Source organism: Hippichthys cyanospilos, chromosome 5, assembly GCF_059441005.1.
Source record: "Hippichthys cyanospilos isolate Australia breed blue-spotted pipefish chromosome 5, RoL_Hcya_1.0, whole genome shotgun sequence".
In the NCBI taxonomy this organism is placed as follows: domain Eukaryota; kingdom Metazoa; phylum Chordata; class Actinopteri; order Syngnathiformes; family Syngnathidae; genus Hippichthys; species Hippichthys cyanospilos.
The window spans coordinates 23991688-24017028 of record NC_142373.1 but is presented as its reverse complement, the minus strand read 5'-3'; the positions used below and the strand labels follow the sequence as shown (position 1 = coordinate 24017028).

The 25341-nt window shown below is 38.8% G+C and overlaps 1 protein-coding gene across 1 annotated transcript; it reads right to left on the bottom strand.

The window, feature by feature from the left end:
- Positions 1-1980: 1980 nt before the first annotated feature.
- LOC148424057 (coiled-coil domain-containing protein 80-like) lies at positions 1981-21269 on the bottom strand. The gene is made up of 10 exons (XM_088415966.1): positions 19924-21269; positions 18531-18728; positions 18006-18451; positions 16497-16832; positions 14531-14687; positions 8923-9059; positions 6582-6733; positions 6086-6189; positions 4692-4775; positions 1981-2803 (listed from the first exon to the last, which is right to left on the bottom strand). The coding sequence occupies exons 1-10, from the start codon at positions 20582-20584 to the stop codon at positions 2481-2483; spliced, it is 2598 nt and encodes an 865-aa protein (XP_088272092.1). The 5' UTR covers positions 20585-21269; the 3' UTR covers positions 1981-2480.
- Between the last annotated feature and the right edge of the window lie 4072 nt (positions 21270-25341).

The window sequence follows — 25341 nt, the reverse complement described above, 5'->3', positions numbered from 1 at the left end:
CAAAAACACGTAACCGTTTCAGATTAGCACCGTTGGAGCATGTATGTTTTATAATTAAATTGTGTGCTTACAATATTAAAAAAAAAAAAAAAAAAAAAAAAAATTCAAAATGAATCGATGTAGACTTTAAGCAGTCTTAAAGTCTGCATCGATAAGAGTAGGAATAAATGAGCCTGCAAAATTGTCTGAGGAGGATTTTCGGTAATTTATTTTATGTGCAGGATTGGTATTTAAACCCTGGAGAACCTATGGGGTCAAATTTGGCCACTATAAATTCTGCTACTCAAATAACAAAGACATTTTTTTTTAATTTATTGTATTTTTTTTTTTTTCTTACAAATTTAACTTCAAAAATCTAGAGTGTCACTTTTGACCCCTGCAAGGGGCCATCTAGTGGATGAGTATTTCACTTACATGAGCCAGAGTGGCGGTGACAAGATGGCTGCCAACATGCTGTTTTGTTGAGCTGGAATTCAATCCAAACAAAACCATCTTATCAGAAAACCATCCGATGTGTCTTTTTTTTTTTTTTTTTAATCTATTTTATGACATTTTGCAGAATGCCAAGGAGTATGTTTTATTTATATATTTTGATAAATTAGCAACTCTGAGCTGCTAATCATGTTCCCATGATTCCATATTTTTCACTCATAACAATTCATAGTTGATTCCTAATGGCAGATTTAACATTTCTTATTTGAAGCTTCCCCATTTCACACTCACATTCAGCTAATTCATTTCACATTGTCATCATCACTCATATTCACATATTCCAGTAATTCATAATTATTGTATTAATTTTACCCATAATTCCTCATTCCCCTTATTCTCACCAAAACTTTGTACCCTTCTACCTTCGCCATTCCTCATTTTCCCCCGCGATTTCCACTGTTCCAAATTTAATCGATTCCCCCAACTTCCGCCATTCCATTGGTGTATCCATTTTTTCTTCCCACAATTGTATTTTCCCATGATTCCACTTTTTTTAGTTTTCCCCTGTATCTTTTACATTATTTGACCACTTCAATCTGTTCCAACTTTAATCAATTCAGCCAATAACCGCCATTCCATGAATTGCATTTTCCTCTTCCCACAAATCAAAATTTTCCCACAGTTCAACTTTTTTCATTTTTTTCCTTGTATCTTCTACATTATTTGGCCTATTCAAACCGTTCCAACTTTGTATTATTCACATTTCTTCACATTGGTGAAACCATTCAAACATTCCACATAATTCTACCATTCAACACCTCTCCCTTCAGCGTTTTCGCCTTCACACACAATTTCTTCAGGAATTGCAAATTTTCTAGTGAAACTATAATATTGGATACTTTTTACCGTTGGAATTGTTAATGCTTTTTTTAATGACTAAATTGTAGTTTTACATTTTTTTTCTAAAGATTTAAATGTATTTTTTGTGTGAGGTTACAATTTATAATGGTGGAAGTCCAAAATGTAGTTCACCATCTTTATTGTGGAAATGTTATTTTTAAAACGTTATTTACATTTCTTTTTCTGTCAAATCTGCCTACAATAAAGCTAGCCTAACCACTATGACCACCGTGCTGCTTGTTTTTATTTTAATGAATTATTTGTTGTTGAATTGATGCAATAGGATGTTCATTTTAAGGTATTAACACACCATTTAGGTTTTGCTGATTATCAAAATGTACTTCTCTTTTTTGCATAACTTACAATCACACACACACACACACACACACACACACACACACACACACACACACACACGCACACACACGCACACACACACACATTAGCAGCTGGGTCTAACCGTACTCGTCATTTGAATCAGGTGTGAACCTAGCTTATGTATTGTCATTTTTTATCATTTTTATTGAAGGCTTTTGTAAATTACAAATACATGACCACATAAAAGGCCACACTGTAAATTGTACTCGAATATTACCGTAGTCGGATTTTACTTGTATTTCAAATAACGAGAACCACAAAAACAAGCAGTAAAATCCAGAAAAAGAATTTATCATAAGGCACATAAGAGTTTAAACAATAAAATGTAACTTTCAAAAATGCAATCATGCTTCAACTGGTAAACAACAACAACATCTGGGAATGCAACAGAAGTCCAATAAATACATGTATGACATATTTGAGCAGGATTTGGTTCATTAAAAAAAAAAAAAAATGCTAACATGAAATATGTAAATTGGGTCTAAAATAAACCTCCCTTTCCTTTCGGGTCATCTACAGTATGTTTATATTGGCTGCAATTAAGATAGAGCCTCCTTCAAATTAGCATTAAGTGTTGCCATACTGGACTGTGTATGGAGGAAGTGGCTAGGTGAAAGCTATCATTTCAAAGCCTCCACTTATAGTGCTACAAAATTACCCAATGACCTAATCTGCTCAGATGGGAGGCAAAATTAGAGGACCGCTAACCTCTAACTGAAGGGGCGTTAGCTTGTGCGTCGCTAGCATTCACCCATTCATCAAGAAAGCTGCTAGTAACCGTAGCCCTGGTGATAACCGTCCTGATAGCCATGCTCATACCCGTGCTGGTGGTAGCCATATCCGCCGTACTCATCCTCGGGACAGCGCATTCCTAGTGACTGCTGGATAGCCATTTCCTGCCGACGCAGTTGCATGGAGTCCACCAGGTCGTAGATGATGGCCATGGACCACATGGGCGAGGGGTACCAGGACTTGACGTTGCCGTCTTTACCCACTAGCAGCATTGAGAAGTACTCGGGGCTAATTTGGAAGTAGTTCCTCATGTCCTTGACCAAGGTGGCTGACAGGCCTTCACGCTCTACTGTAGCGCTCCCTGGAAGTTACGCAACCGTAAAAATAAGGTTGTACTTTCCATCAGCTTTTGGTTCACTGCAGAATTAGGGGACATTTTCTGTTTCCACCTTACATTTCAAATAATCCAGAAACATACTGTACAGTTGTGTAAATCATAGTTATCCGGTGACAAAATGAACGCTAGCTGTAGCAATAGGCAACACTAAATGTTACAATACCAAAAAGATCTTTGTTGTTGGGTTTTATTTTTCTTGTGCCTCCTTTTGATAACTGATGTATGCATCAACTCTAACATAAAATATGTTTCTAATTTGCGAAAAGCATGACATTGGAACTGGAGGCTATATCATATACATGTGCTGCAAAGTCATTTTAACGTTGATAAATTATTTAAATCATAGTGGCAAACTCATTCAAATGCATTTGGTAAAGTTGTTCGAGCGCATTGGTCCAACATAGTCTAGATGCTAAATAAATAGTAGTTTTCCTCTAACACCCCATTGTATTGATTTGTGCATGTGCAATTGTGCATACAGGTTACTGAGTGCAAATTTGTACATGTCAATATCATGGCATTATTGGAAATAATGATGTGACATTCACCCTAAATTTTACAAGTACCCTCCAAGACTTTATCAATACGCTTAAATGACTAATACGTCTACTCCACGCTGGCGGTTCCATGCTTCCGTTGTTGCAGCCTTCTGTTGACATGACATGACAATGACATCTCCAGGTATAGAACGTTTACAGTACGTAATTTGTAATTCACTACGTAATGTTATGTAAATGCATTACGGGATAACATAACACTGCTGCTCATATTATCAGCTGTTTTTGTTTAGCATAGCAGCTAACACAACGCGCATAATATTGAGCATAAAACATATTGAGCTCCTAAAATGTAATTTGTTTTAAAATATTGTATAGCTGTATTCTATCATACTGTATGAAGTATTTTTTGTTAAATGAATCGTATAATGACCCTTATTTAATGGTGTGTTATAGAGAGAGGTTTTATGGAGTGAATCACAGCAGCTAAAGTGGGCCAACATCTGAGGGGGTTCTGTTTAGAGAGCCGGTCGAGCAGAAAGAATTACAAAAATAAAAAAGTAAAAGTAGCGGAAGAACAGCTTGATGGAAAAAAGTCATTCTAGGAAGTCAGCCACCTTGCTGGGAAGCATACCACAAGGTTTTAAACCGAGAATTGGTACAACAGTGCAATTGTTGGTTCTTTTGGAACAGATGAAGCTACTGTAACATCAAACCGAGAAATGTGCAATATAATGTGCAATAAAATCTAAAAATAACGTAACTTTCATAAAGTGACCGGGTATCTACTCTACAGATATGTGTGTATATATCTAAAGTTTCGCAAAGCAACTTTTTAGTTTTACAGAGCTTTTTTTTTTTTTTTTTTTGCAGGTTAATTGCAGAGACATTAAGCAAGGGGTTTTAAAACAATAATAATGCAGTACGTATTACATTATTAACAATTGTTTACTTTGTATTCTATTTATAACATTTTTTTTCTTAAATTCACTCTATGTATTAAAGTAAAAATGTTCTTGCATAGAACAATATCTAAATTGTTAAAGAAATTATAATAATAACGATGTGTCAAGGGTATTGCTTCCTATTGAGTGGGGATACAGACGTTGCTTTTTTCCCTTTCCCAACTGTTTTTTTTTTTGTTTTGTTTTTTGTCCTTGCTACCCCAGCTCAATGCTCGAGATCGGGAAGCTGTGCATGCGCTTAAAAATTGAACACAAATAAACATTGACAAATTAAGTTTAAGACTTAACGAATTGTATGTTGTCCTTAAACATCGCCAACATCTCCTAATTTTTTGTCAAAAGGCTATATCTGATCTAAGGTGTATTATAAGGTCCTGTCAAAGTCCTTACCATTAAAAGGATAAAGTTCCAAAACTCCACCCATGTCTGACAGCTCTGTCCCAACCAGTTTTAGAATGGATATATGCCTTAAACCTGCAAAAAGAGAAAATACATTTACAAGACCCAAAAAGAAAATCACAAATTTTATAAAAACCTCATTGTGCCTGTTTAAACCTCAGTGCAGGGACTAAAGGATTGTGCGGAATGTTGGCCAAGGAGGTTTTTCATCCAAAATGAGAAAAGTATCTATACACATTGTTTGATAAATGTGAAAAACTGCTGAATACCAAGATGAATTCATTTTTTAGGCATTTAGTCTAATCAGCAGGGTAGGTCTTTGTTTGGAACCAGAAGGGAGGGGTGCAGTCTTGACCCCTAGCCAAGAACAACATGAAAATGTGTACAGAATATCTCAACATGCTGATGAGACGTTTTCCTCTTGAGCAACCAAATCTGATATTATTAACGGCCATAACTTTTCAGGGATATACCATGTAAGAATTACCCAGAGTATATTTATGTATTTTAAAGGATTTACATCATCATCTCGCAATGCTGAATCAATTGCTACATTACTAAATTGTGTTACAGTGACTTCTTTGCAAAAAATTGGATGCCTTTAGTTTGTTAAATTTTATATGAATGCTTGTTGTCTTTAGTGACGCAATTTTTGAGCATGAGAGTCAGAAATTAATCTATCTTCTAGATTTGCTGAATAAAATATGGATAAAAGATACCATAAAGATACCACTAGATATGTAATTCCAAAGTTTCATAAATAAGACATAGATTGCACAGCACTCGGTTTCAAATCTGTTGTTTCATGTTTTTTTAATACATAAAATAGGCTTTGTGCTGGGTTGGAAGCATAGAAAATAAGTAGTTCACATGGTGAATAGCTGAAAAAAAAGTTGGGAATCCACAAATATTTTCCCCGACAAGACTACCTGTCCTTTATGATAACTATTTTCACTTTCCAAAAGGTCTCGCAAAATGTTGGGGTAATGACAAATTTTGATACTACAGCTTATACGTTGATGGACCACAAAATTCAATCGACTTCAATTAAAATCAGTATAATGTAAGATACTCCTATAAATATACTGCAAGTCAAAAGAAACACCTTTGTGTGCGTGTGTGTTTGGGTTGGGCAATATGTGTGTCGCTGATTGGGCAACAGAATTGTAGACTTTCTCCATATAACAAAGGATATCATTTTGTATTGAATAAAATAGAGAATCCCACTTTATGTCATACACTGGCGGGCCATGCATATTGGTACTTTTGCCTGCAGTGAGGATTTAACTCTCGCCCATAAAAAAAAAAAAAAAAAAAAAAAAAAAAAAATCACCTGTGTACTGCTTCCTTGTCTTATATCACTTGTGGAGCTACTCAGTACTCACCCAGGTTGCAGGCCTGACTGCCCAGGCCGTAAAGCTGCTGCTGGTAGGCCCATTCCTCATCGTTGGGGGTCGAGATGATGAAGAGACGTCTTCTCCAGCGGAATCTGCGATCATGACAAAATTAGGTGCCATTTGAGGCCACGGATCATGCTCTGTGTCTGGTACTTGTCCACAACAAAGACTGTTAACAAGAGATATGATAGTTAGGAGATTGTTAGTTGATGTCTCATAAACCAGACAAAAACCTCAGGGGAGTCCAAGTTTCCATGGCAATCAAAGTCAGGAAAACGCATAACCTCGATACTTTAGTTTAAATGACTTTAAATCGGCAGAACATAAACAGGAAGCTGTCCCAATCTGCCAATTGTGGCTTTATTGTAAATTGTGGTTGAGTTCATTGCACTGCACAAATACACACTCATGAAAAGAGGAGACAGGCTCTTGGGGCCACCCAAGTAAGAGCGGAATCATCTCAAATCTACTCTTAAATTCTGACCTTGAGAGGAAGTTTTCCAACGATCTGGGCTTGTCCTCTTTCTTGCAAACGACACCGTCTCGCTTCTGCTGTTCCATCTCGCGGATGCGGGAGGAGAATGTGTCGATGTAGTTGAACACGGCCTTCATAGCAATGGGCACCTCGTAGGATTGCTGGCAAAAGAAGCCAAGGAACTGATCAGTCATGCTCTTTCAAAGGACTACTTAATTCATGACAATTCATTATAAATGACTACTTTGTGGGAATGGGCTATTGGTCATAGAGTGGATGGCAAACTGTAGTTGACTTTCATACAGATGGAAGGGATCGGATGGATGTAAACCACTTTTCACACTGATGGGGCTGGGAAACAGAATCTCGCTGCTGGCGGAGTGGTTCACATACTGCAGATTACTTGGTGGAGAGTCAATTCCTTTTCAAAGTCACATTGACATTTTCCATTCCAAAGTGTCATCCACCAATTACAGACAATCATGTGTATAATATCCCATTAGCAATAAATGGTTTTAGTATGATTGTGGCATGTCACATAAGGTGTCACGTCCCAACCACCACTGATAGCCCTGTTACTTTTTCACTTGTAGAGTTGTACAGGTGGTGCTGTTTGCACCTTGGAAGTTCTTAGCTCAGGTCAAAGCCCCATACTGAGGTCTACCCTGCATGATTTTGAACAAGAAAAGAGGAAAAGAAACTGAACTGACACAGCTGGAAAGCAAAATGTTTCCAAAAAGCCCCTGAAAGAAGTTTCTGATAGGTTTTTTTTTTTTGGTATTTTCCCTATAATTGTGGTCTGGCCTTTCACATATCTGACATTCTTGATCGGCACGTTTGGGAAGCAACACCCAGAATGCTGAGCGTTGCATCCAGTACTTCCAAACCACATCCAGCACTCATTCCTCAGGCTAGGGTGAATCCGCTACACTCCCACCGAGCCACCCACATCCTCGCAGGTCTACAGACGCCCCTGTCAGCAGAGCGAGCGAACACTAGCCTCTTTGATGAACACGTTCAAAAACAACCCACTGACATTTTCTTTTCCTGGCAAGTTTGCTCACATGTAGTATACAAGTAGCCGCCAAGCAAAAGTTATGTGTTGTTTGAATTAATAGTGTTTTCGTCAAAGTGGTGTTTTAGGCAGTACTGAGGTAGTACTTGACAGTCATCCACCCGACGGAGGAATTGAGTTGTTATTTTTGAAAAATGCAGATCAGGGTGATGACTTTGCAAAGCATTTATCACCATTTTTGTGTGGGTGAGGAAAAACATTTTTTGGCCTGTTTGCTTTGTATGCCACTTCCCCTCAATTTATTTTGTTGTTGATTTTTATATTGCTGTGCCGGGTGGTTTTGAGGAAATATTGGTACTTTATTTGAAAACTCCTGCTTTCCAATTTTCACTTTTGTGTTTATGTGATTTTTTGGAGGGTGCTTGTCTTATTTGGATTCAAAATGTTTTCTTTTTATGTATGTTTATTTTTACTCTTCTGTGTTACATTTGGAGTCACAAAGAACAGCTCATATGCAGATTTTATACAGTACATACATGTACAATATAAAAGCTTGCTTGCTGTTGCAAGGTTATTCTACTCAGCCTGGTAACTACATATCTTGGTCTATCAAAGAAATATTTCCTCTTTCTGGACCCACCAATTCTGGAACCACCACAGTATCAGATTTTGCATGGTTGGAATGTACGGTGCATGCAAATAATCACATGCGTCATCCTATACAATGGAAAATTTATCGCTCTACTCCCACTCTAATAGTATGAGTTGTATTGGGTATGTGTGGATTGGAAAAGACAGCAATTTAAGATGTTGTTTACAACCACAGGCAACAATGACTGTCCCAGGCCGTTTGCCAACACTCAGGAATATGATTTAAATATCCTTCGTCTGGTCAGGCCTTCAAAATAAAGGCACCTGAGTACACTGAATAAATATGAATGGTTGTTTCTGTAACAATCGTTCAAGGGTAAATCACGCCTCTTGCCCAGACATTTGGGATGGACTTCAGCTCACCCTAATGAGGTGGTTACATTTAAAAAAAAAAAAAAAAAAAAAAAAACACTAACTCAAGCAGCACCCTACAAAACATAAAACCACACAAAAATAAGTTAGCATGTGAGTAGGGGTGTACATGATGTAGAGTTTTGCATTTCTCAGCAAAAGTTGATTCAAAATGGTTTTGGATATGTGAGGTGCACATATACAGGGTAAACGTTCTCAGATGATATTTGTGCCCGTGCGAGTTGGATTATATTAAAGTTTTAGCTTTTTTGAATGAGTTTTTGCATTTACTACGATTGGGAATTGGGACTTGCTTTGGTCCAAGCAGCTCACCTTGACTCTCATGTCAGTGTCAGTGAGGACCATGTGGAAGTCATCGTGGATCATGTTGAACTCCTTCCTTAACTCGGTGATCAGATCCTGATTTACTAAGTCCTCCTGACGAAGTCCCTTCATCGGTTTGTCATTCTCTGAAGAAGAAAAACGGACATTTCTAAAGTTGGAGGAAGGCAAGTGAGTATTTGATGGACAGCAATAAAGTCAATCAGGGACAAACTCAACAAAGAGCTACTTTTACTGCTTGGTGAAGTAGGAATTGACTTTAAGTAGCTGGCATTTGGAGACGCGAAAGCTTTTAATCATCATTCCCTCCCACAAAGAGCTCATTAAGTCAAAGGCGAACCAAGTGAGTCAACTTGTGGACATTGCAGAGTGCAAAACATCCTTCTCATGGAAAAAAAAAATAGTGTAAATATGTCCAAAGACCTCAGTTACAGGGTATTGGAAGTCCAGACCAGGAAATTACATGTAACCGGCCAGAAGCTATTTTAATGTTCGTACTTGAAGCAATAGTACATACGATTCGGACTGGAGTTCAAGGCTTGGAATCGAAAAACCTTTGGAGTCATTGAATGTAACCTACTGGAAATGGACTGCATTTAATAGATACGGTTAAACCAGTGTGGGCCATTTAGATTTGCTAAAAAAAAAAAAAAACATTGATAATTGGCTTTGGTGTAAATATGTTGGTCAGGCAAAGTTTGACTGACTTTTGCTCAGAAATGTTTGCAATTAAGCCACTGATTCCCAACCACTGTATGACTTCACTCCACTGTGCTGCGGCAAAACAGATTTTTCAATTTTACCAATTCGGATTAAACATAGAACATATTTTAATGCAAATATAATCTTTGCACCTCTCTCTATGTTATCAATGTATAGAGGCAGGCAGAGCAATTACATAAGCCAGAAGGTACAATTAACCCGTGCATCCAGTCACACACCTACATGCTATATACTGTATTCAGGTGCACCTTTACAGTGGGATGTCAAATTCAAATTGACTAACGCATTTTGACACTTTGACTTATTTGCTGTACTGGGTTCTGTCCTTCAATGTACAGTAATCTACCTTATATTCTGATGCGCCTTATAACCCACCTGTACTGTATACACTGGCATGAAAAAGTATCTGAACCTTTTGAAATTTCTCACATTTCTGCATAAAATCATAATTGTACAATTCCTGAAGGAATTGCGTGTGAAGGCGAAAACGTTGAAGGGAGAGGTGTTGAATGGCGGAATGATGTGGAATGTTTGAATGGTTTGAATATGTGAAAAAATGTGAATAATACAAAGTTGGAATGGTTTGAATAGGCCCAATAATGTAGATGATACGAGGAAAACTGAAAAAAGTGGAATTGTGGGAAAATTTAGAATTGTGGGAAGAGGAAAATGGATACACCCATGGAATGGCGGAATCCAGGGAATCAAAGTTGGATTGGTGTAAATCGGTTTTTGCCTTCACATAATGAGTTTAATTTTTTTCTCAAAAATCATCATTAAATGTGATTTCACTTTTTCTGGATGAAAAAAAGTGCTTAATCCAAAAAAACAAAAAACATTTAAAGGTTTTGATATTTTTTTATGGAAATAACATACAAACATGAGAAAAAAAAGGGAGAGAAAGTGTGCGACTGAACTACCACACTTAATATCAGGTTGCTTCCCCATTGGCAGCAATAACTTGAACCAGACACATGTTATCGCTAGAGATAAGTTTGGCACGTCGAGCAGGATCAATCTTGAACCAATCTCTGCAATATCGCTACAGTTCACTCAGATTCTTGGGATGTCTGACATGAATCATTGTGCTGAAGTCTTGCCACAGCTTCTCAGTGGAGTTCAAGTCAGAACTTATACTTGGCCACTCCATAATGAGTATTTTTATCTTCTGAAACCATTCTGAAGTTGAATTACTTTGTGTTTTGAATCATTGTCCAATTGCAGCATCCATCCTCTTTTTAGATTTGTCTGACTGATGACCTCAGACTTTCCTGCGAAGCATCTTGATAAATATTTGAATTCATGTTTTCATAAATGACAACAAGGTGTCCAGGCCCTGAGGTAGTAAAACAGACCCAAACAATGCTGTTTCTTCCTCCATGCATCATGGTGGGAATGAAGTGTTGATCTTGGTGAGCCGTTCTATTTTTGTTCCACACATTTTGTTGTGTTTTTCTCCCAAACATTTCAACTATAGTTTCATCATTTCACAAAATATTTTGCCAGACGTTTTGCGGGGTGTCTCAGTGCCTTTTTGCAAATATTAAATTTGCAGCAGTGGGTTTTGTTGACTCCACTAGTTTCTTCCATTTCGTCCACCCATGAACACCATTTTTTTCTGCCAGTGTTTTCCATGTAGTTGATATTGGAACTGCTTCAATGATTACTCTAAGTCTTTAGCAGACAGTCTTGAACTCTCATTCTGAGCTGACCTATTGGCATCCTTTTTGATGGAAGCCACTCCTTGGGAGTGAAGCAACAATTCTAAACTCTCTCCATTTGTAGATCATTTCTGTACCTGGGGATCGATGTACATCCAGACTTGGAGAGATTTTTTTTTTAAATGTACGGCAGAGTTAAACAAGCCAACAATTTATCGCTGGTTGCAAGGCCTGATGCACTTCAGGTAATGCTTTTCAACAAGACAATTCCTACCAAGTCTATGTTTAAAGAGAAGCTTTAAATGACTCCACAGTGATTGGACACATCCTGACTTAAATTATTTGAAAAAAAAGCAAACCTTGGTATTAATTGCTCTCAACGTCTCTTTTGACAGAAAGTTTAGTTATTTATTCCTACCTTTTAGATAAAACAGTCCAGTGACAAATTCCAAAATGTACAGATATTTTCTCATGTCGCTGTACTGTATATGGAAATGTCCATAATACAACCGCTAGACAAAATAGAAGGCCCAGATATCACGTTAATAAATAATGTTTTGTGAGTGGGTACTTTAATGAAGATGTCACTACTTTATTTGCATTGTTTTAGTTAAGTTGGTTTAAGTTGCCATAGCCAATACCAGGTTGGCTTGATTCACTTTGTTTAGATGAATGTGACACTTAGGAGTTAAATACAGTACATTCTAATATACTTGGGTTTCCTTTGCTAGTGATGTTTTTTTGTTTGTTTTTTTCATTTGACAACACATAGTTAGAAGTAGACTCTGACAAAGCAAACTGTAATCAGTGAGGTCATCTTCATACTACAGGGAGCGGAGCCACGAAAAAAATCACTTGTATGTACACATAGTTTTTTTTTTTTTTTTGTGCAAGTGGAAAAACAGCCTGTGGCATGGAAGAGTGACATCACCTTCCAGCTTTTCAACCCAAATTTCCATGTGGATGGAACCTTGTCCTGTGGTCGGACATGCAGACTCATAAAGTTTTACAGGTACACACACTAACCCAAGCTTTGAGACCACTTTAAAATGTAGATTAGTAATAGGCAAGCATGGCATGTTTGTCGCCAATGCTTGTAAATTCTATCTCAATTTGTCTTTATTAACACGTTTAGGTTGGTGGTTAATATGAACCTACATGTCAGATTTAACAAATCGCTTTTCGAGAGTATGTCCAGGTTTAAAAATGTAGGTATGGTTGACTAAATTGTCTTCAGTTAATAGCAATTTTCTTCAATGTTGTATGCAACTTTGTAAATTGTTTATACGTTCTTTTGAGCTTTGACATCTGCTTGTGGTCAAAAGCAAATGATTTTATTTTTATTCACACAGGAAATGCCAGATGGTTATTAGTTATCTGAAACCATGCTTTTGATCCAGCTCAATGTCGTATCAACATAAAAACATTAACAAAAACATTGTTACAGATACTCCTTTTATGACAATGAAACAGATTTTTTATTATATTCAGAATAGGACAATGAATTTGACTTGTCTGTTCACAAGCTACGTGCTAAATTTGAGATCCATTTATAACTTATTGAGCTATGCTCATGTTTAAACTTTTATACTTGCAGCAATTTGCACATGTCAATGTTTTTTGATGCAAAAATTACTTGATTAGGTCGTTATAGAGAGGCTAAACCATATGTTTGAAATCCTGCCAGAACCTTTTGAGTTGAAGCTCTTGTTACATGATCAAGCTCTTAAAAACAAATCTTGACTAAATGTTATTGCTTTAATCTTTGGTAAATAAATGATACATGCCAAATATTCTGTACACATCTAAAGTACATTACAGTTTTATTTTTAAATTTTAAATGTGGAACAATAATCAGCATCCAGATATAGAATTAAAACAAAGTTCATCAGATCAAAGACAGAATGTCTTCCGTCAAAAGCGTTTTTTGCCAAAAAATGTTCGGATTCAAAAAGTTATCTAAACTTCAGTTGGTTAATTAATTTGTAATTAAGTTTTTGCGCTGTTGTGGGATTAAAGAAATGAGCGATTAATTAAGGTTCATCATTAATTGATCAAATTAATCAAATTTTAATCTTACCTAAAAATCCATACGAAAAACCTACATTCATTGTGGCAGAAAAAAAGACTGATAATACAACAACAAATAAACAACATGTATTTCCTTTGACAGATGCAGTTGTAACCATTTACCTTTTGCAACATTTGACTAGCCCCAAATGCTGACTGCAACCTTTAGTTTCAACCTGCAGGAAGAATGGTGCTGTTTTCTTTTGTCATTTGCCAAATAAATCAGCAAAAATAAAACACCGTCCACACTGCCCATCACATACTTTCTCAAATGCAGGGTGTTCTCTTGCGTTTAGTTTGGCAAAGAGCTATGCTAGGGCGCGCTACATGGGCGTCTTTGTTGGTGTCGTTAGCTGCGGCTGCAGTCACAGCTTGGCGTTAAACTTGAGATGCTTATGTGGTAAGCCTTCTTGCCAAGAATGCACATCAGACTACCGTTATCAAGGGTACAATCAGGGCATTATTAAAAGCGAAATTTAGCATCCGTTGGAACGACAACTCTTGCATGCTTACGAACTGACCCTCTCACCATCAGGTTATGCCAAACATAATGACAGCCAATCAGTGGCAACCCCAGGGTCTGATTGACCTACAGTATGTTTTCCAACCCCAAAAACTAAAGAACAAAAAGCCTACTGCATACAATTTTTCTGATCATCATACACAAAGCATAAAGTTAGAGATGAAAAATTTTGATATACGATTAAAAAAAAACACTTTAACAATGACTGTAGTTAATAGATCACAATTAATCTGTTATTTTGAAACCCCATAACGACAATACCATTTGCACCCTAATAAGTAAACATTGCTGCAGCCTGTTTGACTAATCTTTACCTGAAACACAACAACGTTTCATCATCTTTTAGATAATGTTACATTTGGCAAATAAATGTTTTCTATTGGACAGTGATGGTTTCTAAGTTGTTTTAAGTTTCCAAGAGGTTTGAATGCCTTAAAAAGTTTTAGCAAAGTTCCAACCCCCTTCAACATGTTCACTACAAGTCTGGAAAACATTCACCGAGTGGGCGTATGACTCAGCAACAGCAAGAACCCACTGGCTGTCGCCCAAAAAAAAAAAAAAAGTCGTGGGAAGACTTTAGTGCATAGTTTGGCCAGACGCGACACACGTGTGCGTTCCTTACCCAACTGGTAGTGGTCGATTTTCATGGTGGAGTTGATGAGTGAGCCAAAGATGGTGATGATGGAGACTTTCCGGATAGCCATCTCACACACAGACTCCAAGTACTCATCCCTTTGCTGGGCATACATCTTGTCATCTTCGCTGGGTGAGGTCACCAGCTGCGGTGGTGGGGGGGGGGGGGGGTGAGAAAGAAAGAGGGAGTTGGGTTGGGAGTTCATACGTAGAGGTCACACGCTGCAGAGTTGGTGTTTACATTAACCTGCAAGTGGAGGATGGGCCATATTTTCTCAGCCTGCCTGTGTGATAACAATCTATAGTGGCTGCAAAACAGAGACGCACAGTCTGTTCGCACACAGCTGCACGTAGCTGGCAGCTACGCTTGAACTTTAAAAACCAAACACTGAAAACTAGTGTGCTGTATCAAGGGTTACTCTAGTTTATGCTTGTAGAACAAAAATGACTTGAATTTGAAAAAAAAGTTACATTATTTTAAAAGGAGTGACATTCAGATTAGTTTGCTTTTTACTTCAGTTTATTTCGCTTGATTGTGCGGAGCTGGTTATTGAATCATCATGTTTTGAAGCAACTGATGCAAAGTGGACTACTGTGGCAGAAATGGTCATTTTTGGCTGTGCTCAAGTTTGTTGGCTAAAGATGGACAACGTTATACAAACCATAGGAAGTTGAGTTACATCCGCAAGCTCCTGCATAATCAGCATTGCCATTTGGCATTCATCTTCAGTTTCCTCAAAGTAGGAGTTCTGAACATTCAGAGAAACCTTCTCCTGTTATGTAATATTTAAGGGGAAGCCAAGTTGAAAATACCCTTCACAATAATATGTTTGATAGGGTCCTACTTCTCTAAGTACATTCTGATAAGCATGTTTTTGAAGGAGCATTTACAATCAGCTGCACATTATGTAAGTATGTCCAATTTGTTGTCGTCTAATTTGTTCTTAAAGATTTCACAAAATTAAAAAGATAATTCTTTTCAATGGGTCTTATTATGTAAACCTGATTGTTTTATTAAACAAACTTTATGGTATATGAGCGAAAATTATGAATACTTGGAAGATTACTTAACCACTTGGTGATCATCTAGTATAAGTGTCGAACTCCAGTCATCGATGGCCGGTATCCTGCGTGTTTTATGGTTTCAAATGATTAGCTTATTAGCAAGCTGTGCAGGAGCTCGAAAATGATACTAATCATTTGAATGAGTGGTGTTTGAGAGAGATGGATCGAAAACATGCAGGATACCGGCCCTCATAACTAGAGTTTGACACCTGTGATCGATGGGCAAGGATTCCTAATTTTGTTTCATTTTGTTACAACCAACCTTTCAGCTGGCAATACTTATGTCAGTGTTTCCCACACTTTAAACCGAGGCACAAATTTTACTTTAAAAAATCACACCACAGGCAGTTAGTTGGACGAGCGGTTAGCATGTCTGCGGATTTGATTCCGGCTTTCCTGTAAGATGTCTCCCCTGGTACTCCAGTTTCTCCCCATATTCCCAAAAAACATGTATGGCAGGTAAATTGGACTCTCCAAATTGTGTTTGTGTGAATGGTTGTTTGTGTGCCCTGCAATTGGGTGGTAACCAGTTCAGGGTGTACCCTGCCTACTGCCCAAAGAGAGCTTGGATAGGCACTAGCACACTTGCGACCCGAAGGAGGAAAAATGGCTATGAAAACGGATGGAATGCTGCATTCACAGACATTAATCTTGCTGGGTGTTTTCGGTTTTCGGTTACACAGATTTTGTGACGTCCCATAGGTTATAGGGAATGTAGCCTGATGCGAATGAGTTTAATCTTCCAGAGGGTAATACATTACTTGGATCCAGATGTTACTAATGTTGTGTTTCAAAGCAAACCTTAACAATAGACTTGATCTCCTCACCTTTGTGTGACGGGCATGTATGTATGAAATAAGACGATGCGTGAGGTTTAAGGTTTCACTCACCAGAAGCCGCCTCCGATTCTCAAAGTAGTCCAAAAAGGAGGCAAGCGATCCCTTCGGAGGCGGCGTGGGCTTCTTGGTGGGCTTCGGGTATTCCTCTTTTTCCGGATACTTTGACAGCTTTTTTCCATTCTTCTTTCCTCCGCTCTTGCCTTCTTTGCCGGCTTTTCCTCCCCGCCGTTCTCCCTTCTTGGCAGCCTTTTCGTTCTTCTTCTTCCTGTCATGTTTGGCCTTCGCCTTCCTGGTGGGAATGACATCAGCGAAGCCGTCGGCCTCCTCGGGATACACGCCGGTGGGCTTGCCTGCTTCGTACTTGTCGTCATACTCGTTAGTGAGCATCTGCACAAATATAAAACAAATAAGGATAAGTGCTAGAGAAAGTGGATCGATGGTTGGATCAACTGATCACAAACAACCGATGATGTCAAAGATTTTTCTCTAACAATTGATGACCCAGTTAAAATGGCCCTACAACACATTCTGGTTCAATTAGGGAGACCATAGTAGTCTAAAAATGTATAATATTTTTGCTTTTAGTATATGCAGAAACCATTGAAAATTGTGTAAACTATTTAAAACTCAGTAAACGTTTTACATCACAAACAAAACCGCAGAGGAGGATGTACTGTAAATCAGAGGCAGTGCAACAGGTGACATGTCAAGCTATGCCACAGCTCCATGGAGAATTTTGTCATTTCTATCCACCGTTAATGGGAATTTGCTTAACACTGACTTTGTAAGCTTCCCGTTCAAACAAAATTGTTCCACTTTGAAATACAGTATTGTTTATCAAATATTTGTATGTCTTTTCTTAGAGAGATGAATGGGTGACCCCGGATGGGTCATCTTGCCATAATATACCTTATAAGGAAACCGCTCATTTACAGTACAGACAAGTTTATTAAAATGTTTGTAAAATGACGACAAAAAAGTAATTGCATCAAACCCTCTCGGATTGAGCTATATCATATCAAATCGAATCGCCATCCCACTTCCACTTAAAAAAAAAATAAATCCTTGAATCAATTGCCCTTTATATATCAACAATTGTATCGGATTGTGTTTTATGGCGCAATGCACATCATAAGTACAGTAAAAACCTATAATTATCTGCTAAATAGAGGGGAACAAGGGAACAATGTACCGACAATGACACAGTGACTGACCCTTCTAACCCTTTTCCAGTATATGACCTACCCTGACTTAATTGGGCACATGCTTGACCTTTAACAGTGATTTTAAAAGCTAAGCCAGTGCAGCTTATTGAGAAATTGAACATTATCACTGTTTTTAAACACATGAAGGTACAAAATTAAATTAAACAATGATTCACTTAAATTGCAGTGCAAAATACAAATTTCAATAAAGAGATAAATTATGCATTACAGTATTAATAAATTCAGAGATTATTGAAAGACTAAATATGCACAGTTGGAAAATTTAATCACGGTAACTTTTTTTTTTTCTACGTACTGCACTTTGGAAATTGAAAGACTGCAAAATACTACTCACCCTCTCCCCTCCATTCTTTTTTCTGGTTGGTTTGATCTTGGACGGTTTCCTTGTGACGGGTAATAACTTATGGCTGCGTGGATCTTTGTTGTCCTTGGTTGTGTGATTGTCTCCGGACGGTGTAGTTTTGTCTGGGTAGGGATCCCTCTCCCTTTGGTTGTAGTAATACGGGCCCTCTGTGGTTCTCGGGGCAGGGAGCAGCATGGCTTGAGTATTGGCTTTGGTTGGTGTGAGCGTGGTGGTGGTGGTTCGTTTGGTGGTGGTTCTTCGAGTAGTTGTGGTGGCTTTGGTGGTCGTGGCTTTGGTCGTTGTGGTGGTTGTGGCTTTTGTCGTCGTGGTTGTTGGCTGGGACGTTGTTGTTGTCGGACGAGTAGTAGACGTCGTGTATGTATTTGGGGGCTTTCGCAGGATTTTCTTTGCTGGTTTTCTTTCTACAGGTGTGCTCGCTGTCCATACGCACAATACATTAATCACGTGCCGAAAAATCTGGTTACAGTTCATGAACATTGGTTTGATGCCGCTTACCCGCAAGCGTGCCCTCCTCCACTTGACCCTCAACACCGGCACCTTTACACTTCTGGACAAAGCCTTTTTGGCGAATCTTCTCCAATCTCCTCATGGGCGACTGGTCGATGACTTCATACATGGCCTCCAGCCTCACAGGGTACGGGTACCTCTCTTCCACCTGCAGGGTCTTTTTCAGCAGCACCATACCAAATTTACCTATAGAATATATGGGTACAATACTCAGGTTGAGCTTATCGACTAATCTTGATCATTAAAAGACAATTTAATCTTCAGTGAATCCAACATATAACAACAAAACATTGAACACACGTTAATCCAATGTGTCTGTTTTTGTCATCTTCTGTCAAAAGCAAACATCATTATTTAGAAACAGACACTGGAGAAAATATTGGGCAAAAATGACATATTGTGATGCATTTTGAAATTAGCAATTGTTTGAAATTAGACAATTGTCTTCAAGCAACCTAATCATATACCTTTTTGGAAACTCAAAAGACAAATTGTCAGTTTGATGTCATTGTAGTTTTAAGAAAAAAATATTGCCATCTATGAAGCTAATGTTGGGTTTTGTGAACACAAAAGACGATTTAGCATCTTCAGGTAACGACACTTGTTTTTGTGAACATCAAAGACAATTTACATTACTCACTGAGCCTAAGTTTGACGATTTTGGCGTCTAAGATCCTAACATACGTTTGCTTTTTCTTTAAGCATTAGTCTTCAATAAACCCAACATAGATGGTTTTTTTTTTTGGGGGGGGGGGTGACAAAATTTCGTTCGTTTGTGAAACCAGTGCACAATACAAAAAAGCAAGTCTTGAGGAACCCTTATACACATTTTCATAACAATCGACCTACCCTAGATGTTTATTTAAGTATTATGCAGTTTAGTTTTGAATAAAACCAACATGTGTTTTAAAATTGTGCTGTCTGTTTTTAGTTTCACTTTATAAAATCCAATATTGCAATCAATCAAGATTAACTACTGTTGACTTTAAATCTTTATGTGTGAGGTTGAAAAAGTTATTTTAACAAAAATACAGAATAGAAAGAACATGTTTTAAATGTAGTTAGTGTGAATAGGAAATATTGAGGTTAAGCATATCTGCCTAAAAATCCCCAAAGACTGAAAGAAGGTATGTAGTAAAACGATTCACTGGAAAATGACGTCTTGCAAAGGTTTATAGTTGCCTATAGATGGCAACTGATGGCAGTTTTTGTCAAAATGGAGCTCCTCAGCTCCAACACAGTTCCTTGGCACTAAGATGCCTCAAGGTGGTGCATAAGTAACTTTTTTGAGGGGGTGGGAGGGCAGAGGACAAAAACAGTGAACTATTCAGCAAATTATGAAAGATCCATTAAAAAAATGATAATCAAATCCAACGTGTACCTTTCTCCAGTTTGAGGAAGCTCATGAGTCTCGGGATGAGGGCAATGTCCAGTGGTTCCTCCATCACTTTGCCTTCAGTGGTGATCCTCCGCACCTTGCCGCCCATCTCGCCCTCTTGGTGGAACATGAAAATCTGCTGGACGTGCCTCTCGGCCAGCTCACAGTACACGTCCGATTTCAGCAAGGACATCATTAGCCGGAAGTAGCCATCAGAATCGTGAGGCGCAGAGATCACCAGGACTCGGTTTTTCCCTGCGAAACTGGCCAGCAGGTTGGGCGAACTGGCGCTGCTGGGCATCCGCGTCACCCTGGCCCTCACTCGGGGGGCACCCTCATCTTGCAGCATCCCCGCCTGAGGGCGCCCCCCGACTCCTCTTCTTCCTCCAAGTACTCTTCTACTTTGTGCCCTCCTAATTGTTGGCGTGCCCTCGTCTGCCTGTACGCCTTCACCTTTCTTGTAGCTGTGCACAGATATGGCAGAACCAAATCCTGGGCGCACACGCGTGACTTGGCGCCCCCTACCTTCTGTGCCCACCTGCGGTCGGCCCAGCCTAGGTCTTCGGCGTAACTGCGCCCGAATGCGATGACTATACCTGTCGACCTCGGCTGCCCACGTCAGTATACACATCAGCGCCAAAGTGAGCGCAAATAGCCGCCACATTGTGCCAAAATGTCGTTAATCTCTCCCAGTGGAAGTCACAGATTCCGCACACCTTCTAGAGCATTTGAGGTGTAATAAAGAAGAAATCTATAAATTCCAGATGAATTTCATCTGACTGTGAGTTTCTCACAGGATGCCGTCCACAGTTGGACGTCGATTTCTTATAAAACTACAAGAAATTGCAATGTATTTCGTGCGTAAAAAAAGTGGCGACTACACCCAAAAATGCACCACAAGCAATAAAAACACGAAATTGTTGGTGCTATTCATCATTTCTGACAGACATCAATTCAAACCTGTTCAAGAGCCACACAGCAGAGTGATAAATATCTTGCTTTACACAAAAATAAAAGAAAAAAGAAAACTGTAGTCCACGTCACATCTCCGAGATTGACTCGCGCTTGGTTTCAACGTAGCAATAAATCATCGCACCGATGGAGCATTTCATTCCCAATTCTAATAAATATTCTCCAGGTGAAGAGTAGAAGTGGAAGGAATTCGGCAGCTCACTGCCTTCCGTTCCCGGGTCCTTCACAAATGTCCACATGAAACTTTCTCAGTATGCGCACTTCTCCGACAGTTCGGTGCGAAACTCCCCTTTTCCGGAGCGTTTGAACTCAACACCACCTCTTAACGCTCCTCTTGAAAAAGTATAGTGGGCATATTGCATGTATGTATTTCCCTGTTGCCCACAGTAGATCTATCGGTGTCAATTAAGTTCCTCCTTTTTAAACCAACATAGAAACGCCCCTAAAATGACCACCATCTCGGCTCCACGCAGTTTGTTTTTTTAAACAGATGTGCATCTGGAAAAAGAAGCAAAGGAAAACTATTATTATTATTATTATTATTATTATTATTATTATTATTATTATTATTATTATTACCTTTAACAACATAATTAATTATACATTTCTTATTTATTACCGTTATTGAAAGTATATTTGGAAAACACTATTGGTTCTTCACTTCCTTACTAATTTATTCAAAAACAGAAAAAAAAAAATGTCTAGCTGCTTATCCTCACAAGGGTCACAATTTCACCTTGTGTGTGGGACACCTTGGATTGGTTGCCAGTCAATCATAGGGAACAAAGGGACAACCATTCACACTTCAAATCACACCTAAGGGCAATTCAGAGTGTCCAATACGCCAGGCACACATGTTTTGGAGGAAAACAGAGTGCAGAGAGAGAACCGATCCGGGTTCGGGGAGAACGTGCCAACTCCACACAGGAAGGCCAAAGCGAGCTGAAATTGAACTCAAGACTCTGAGCTGTGAGGCGGATGTACTAAAACCAACACCACCAACATTTCTTGACACTGAAAACTACTTCTTGGTACTGTAATGAAGTCATTACTTTATATTAAAATTGACATATGATCATAATAGTTTACAAATATAATCAATTTTGAAAACACCCTGTTATTCATGATTTTTTATTTTTTTTACATTTATTATTCATACATTTTCTAAATTGTAGATTACTACTATGAAGACATACTTATGGAATTATTTGGTAAACAAAAGAATGTTGATCAAAACAGAATGTTTTATAATTCAGATTCTTTTGGCCAGAGAACAGCTTTGCAAATTTGGGTATTTTCTCAGTAAGTTTTATGATTGGAATGATGCTTTATGGCTTGGAATGACTCTCAGTTCACATCTGTGCATCTTCAGTTAGTTATTGTCTTGAATTTCTTGAACTGTGTACAGCAAATGCCTATATGTGTTCTGCAACTTTTGACTGGTGCTAGATGTTTACTTTATGTGAAGAAGACACTGAACATAACGGTTTCTCACATAAAACATGTTTCGGAAACAAATTTCACAATGCAACACTAGTTCTATACTTTTCACATTTTCAGATGATCAACAATAATCTTAAGAAATCACAATGTCCAATGTCCGATACGTTATTAAATTATTTGTATCATGTAAAAAGACAGATTCATTAATCTTGTGATGGAATCTAGATGGCACATTGTTAGCTTTGTAAGATAGGTGTATTTGCGCCTCTAAACTTGCTGCCATGAGCCAGCTCATCACACTTTATTACCAGGATACGTGGAATTCCTCTACTTCCCGGATGGTAAAAAAAAAGAATATGTCTGCTGACATTTAGGATGACGGGAAGCAGCCAATGTGCCTGGAGCATCCTGTGTGGATTCTCCTGATGCTGATAGATAAGAGCAAGCTGCACCACTGAGAAAGATTCCTACTGGGAGTGCAGAGCCCCCCCCTTCCTGAAAAGCAAGGTCAAAACCCTCAGGTGGGTGGCTGTCAGAACTGACTCCCACAGTGTTTTGGCATCCAGAACATTTTATTTCTGTATGTGTCAGGTGTCAAGCACAATGTGCAAGTCTGACAGGAATAAACTAGATCACAAAACCCACTGCAGAGAAGCCAAAATGTCACATGCTAAGCTGAAAGATTTTTTGTTGTTGTTGATGCACTGTGTCCACAAAGAGCTGTCTTCATAAACACCATGACCTTGGCCCTTGAACTTTGAACTCTTGTCTGCACATCAGCCCACTGACAGTCCAGTCCAAGGTGAACAAATGATTTCATTAAATGAATGATTTCTGTTTCACACGTATTTATTTTTCGTAAATGTTGCTGTGCATGTGAATCCGCATCAATTCTAGTTCATATTCTTCTCATGTTTATTTTTTATTAACAAGACTCTTTTTATATTAACTATATTTTGTTTAAATGTATTTATGATGATTCTTTATTTTTTCCATTTTTGATGAACATGCAAACCCACCTGTAGTCCAGAGATTACATTACAATGTACTGTTTGATGTTTTTCCTTCAGAAATGTTTGTAAAACGCAACATTCAAAACTGACTCCTCTCATCGGGCTCAACGGTTCACACCTCCTGCCTCGTATGTTGCCTGGTGTAAATATAAGCAAAGTTTGACCCTCATCTAGATTGTCTTCATGCATGTCAGTGTCTTTTGTTAACCTAGCATAATGCTACATTAGCAGGCTAACAATACATGTGGGCGCACTCACCTGTCCAATAGTGGTGGGACAACTCCACGTCGCTCTTCATCTTAAGCACTCGCTGTAACGGCTCGCAGATATTCAACGTGGATTTTGAACATCCACAAACGGCAGGAAATTTAGTAGATGAACATTTCCTCTTTTTTCACATTATCGGTCATTCTTGGTGAGCAACCGAGCCAGTCACTCTGGTCATATACCGTCAGTGTTGTGTATGCGCACTTGGGCGTTTCAGTATTACCGTAGAGCAGTGTGTATAACACTGTACATCACTGGTTTTCAAAGCAGTACTTATGACACGTACTTCAATAGCACTGTCACGCTCAGTCTTGCGTCGACTCCAAACCAGTCTAAAGGCCTGTTAATATTCATTATTATTCAGCCGCAAATAAAGACACTTTTACTTAAAACAAATCATTTCTAGCCATTCTACTGAGTCATATATAAGGGCATTTTGGCCCAAAATAATCAACGGGGGGGCACATGAACCATGCATGCCACAATACACAATAAATAATCTTTTTTTTTTTTCTGACTATGGGATTTGGTTTGCGATGGCTGCTACCCCAAGGGCAACTTCTGCTTTGGAGAGAAAGTCTTCTGCCCACAGTCAGGCAACAGGAATGAACAACACAGGTTAAATCCGTCCCTTAAAGAAGTTCAGTATGGTGGCAGGAGGTGAGGCTTGGGGCAGTGGAGACTCTGGGAGAGGTACTGGTGCGCTTTGGCACAATTTTGTATGTTGTAAAAGAAAATAAAGTTTGTGTCGAAAAAAGAAAAATATGCCTGTTCAGTCTCTGTACTATTGTTTAGGAATCACTGGGCATGGGGAAGAAAGGTTGGGCAAGGTTTTATTTAACACATTTCACAAACTTTATTTATGTAAGTTTAATGTCTATGAGGTGTCAAGGTCGGGCGGGGCAGGGAGAAAGGCGGTGGCGGAGGATCCAAATGCAGAAAGGCTCAGAGGCGGAAGATGCTTGTGATAGTCCATTTTATTTCATGGCAGGGCAGGCAGGAACAAAGGCAGGAAACGGCAAAAAATACAAACAAGGTGCAGGCTGACGAAACAGAAAGAGACTACGGGAGGTGGGCACAGGGATACACAGACTTGCAACACACATGAATTGTGACAAGGATCCGACACTAGCTGTAAAAAAATTCTGCTTGAATACACACACGAACTAATGACCGACGCGCAACAGGTGGGGAGGTAACAATAAGCAGGGGAAGCGGATTGGTGGACAAACGAGGGGCAGGTAAACGCAGACAGATGGACAAAATTAACGCAGGGTGACACAAGCTTAACAGGAACTATGCAAATGAAAGAACAGAACTCCTCAAAATAAACCTACCACGCAAAATCCAACAGACCATGACATCGGGGTAAATCCTACTTCGCAGAATTCACTCATTGCGGGGATTTCCTGGTCTCCATTAACTACAAAAAATAAAATAGTGAACACTGCATGTTCTTTCAGTAATTGCAAGAGCCTTTTTTTCCCGGTGCTCCATCTTCCTCCCACATTCCAGAAACATGCTTCTTAAGTGAACATTCCCTTCAATTGATTGGTTCATCAGTTCAGGGTGTATTGCCCCACCTCTCACCCGCTTGGGACAGGCTTCATCACAGCTCTTTAAATTATTATTTTTGCTGAGCATGTGGACTGTATTGGGATTGGTGCTTCCCCTTCCCTTCCCAGATGACCTCATCATTCCACGGAGGTGAGCTGCAAAGCACCAG

Bases quoted from the DNA above. Each gene is read 5' to 3' on its own strand.
- LOC148424057 (XM_088415966.1), bottom strand. From the start codon at position 20,584: ATGTGGCGGCTATTTGCGCTCACTTTGGCGCTGATGTGTATACTGACG. The intron at 14,688-16,496 runs GTGAGTGAAACC...CCACCACCGCAG, and splicing joins AGAATCGGAGGCGGCTTCTG to CTGGTGACCTCACCCAGCGA. The intron at 9,060-14,530 runs GTAAGGAACGCA...TTTCTTCTTCAG, and splicing joins AATCGACCACTACCAGTTGG to AGAATGACAAACCGATGAAG.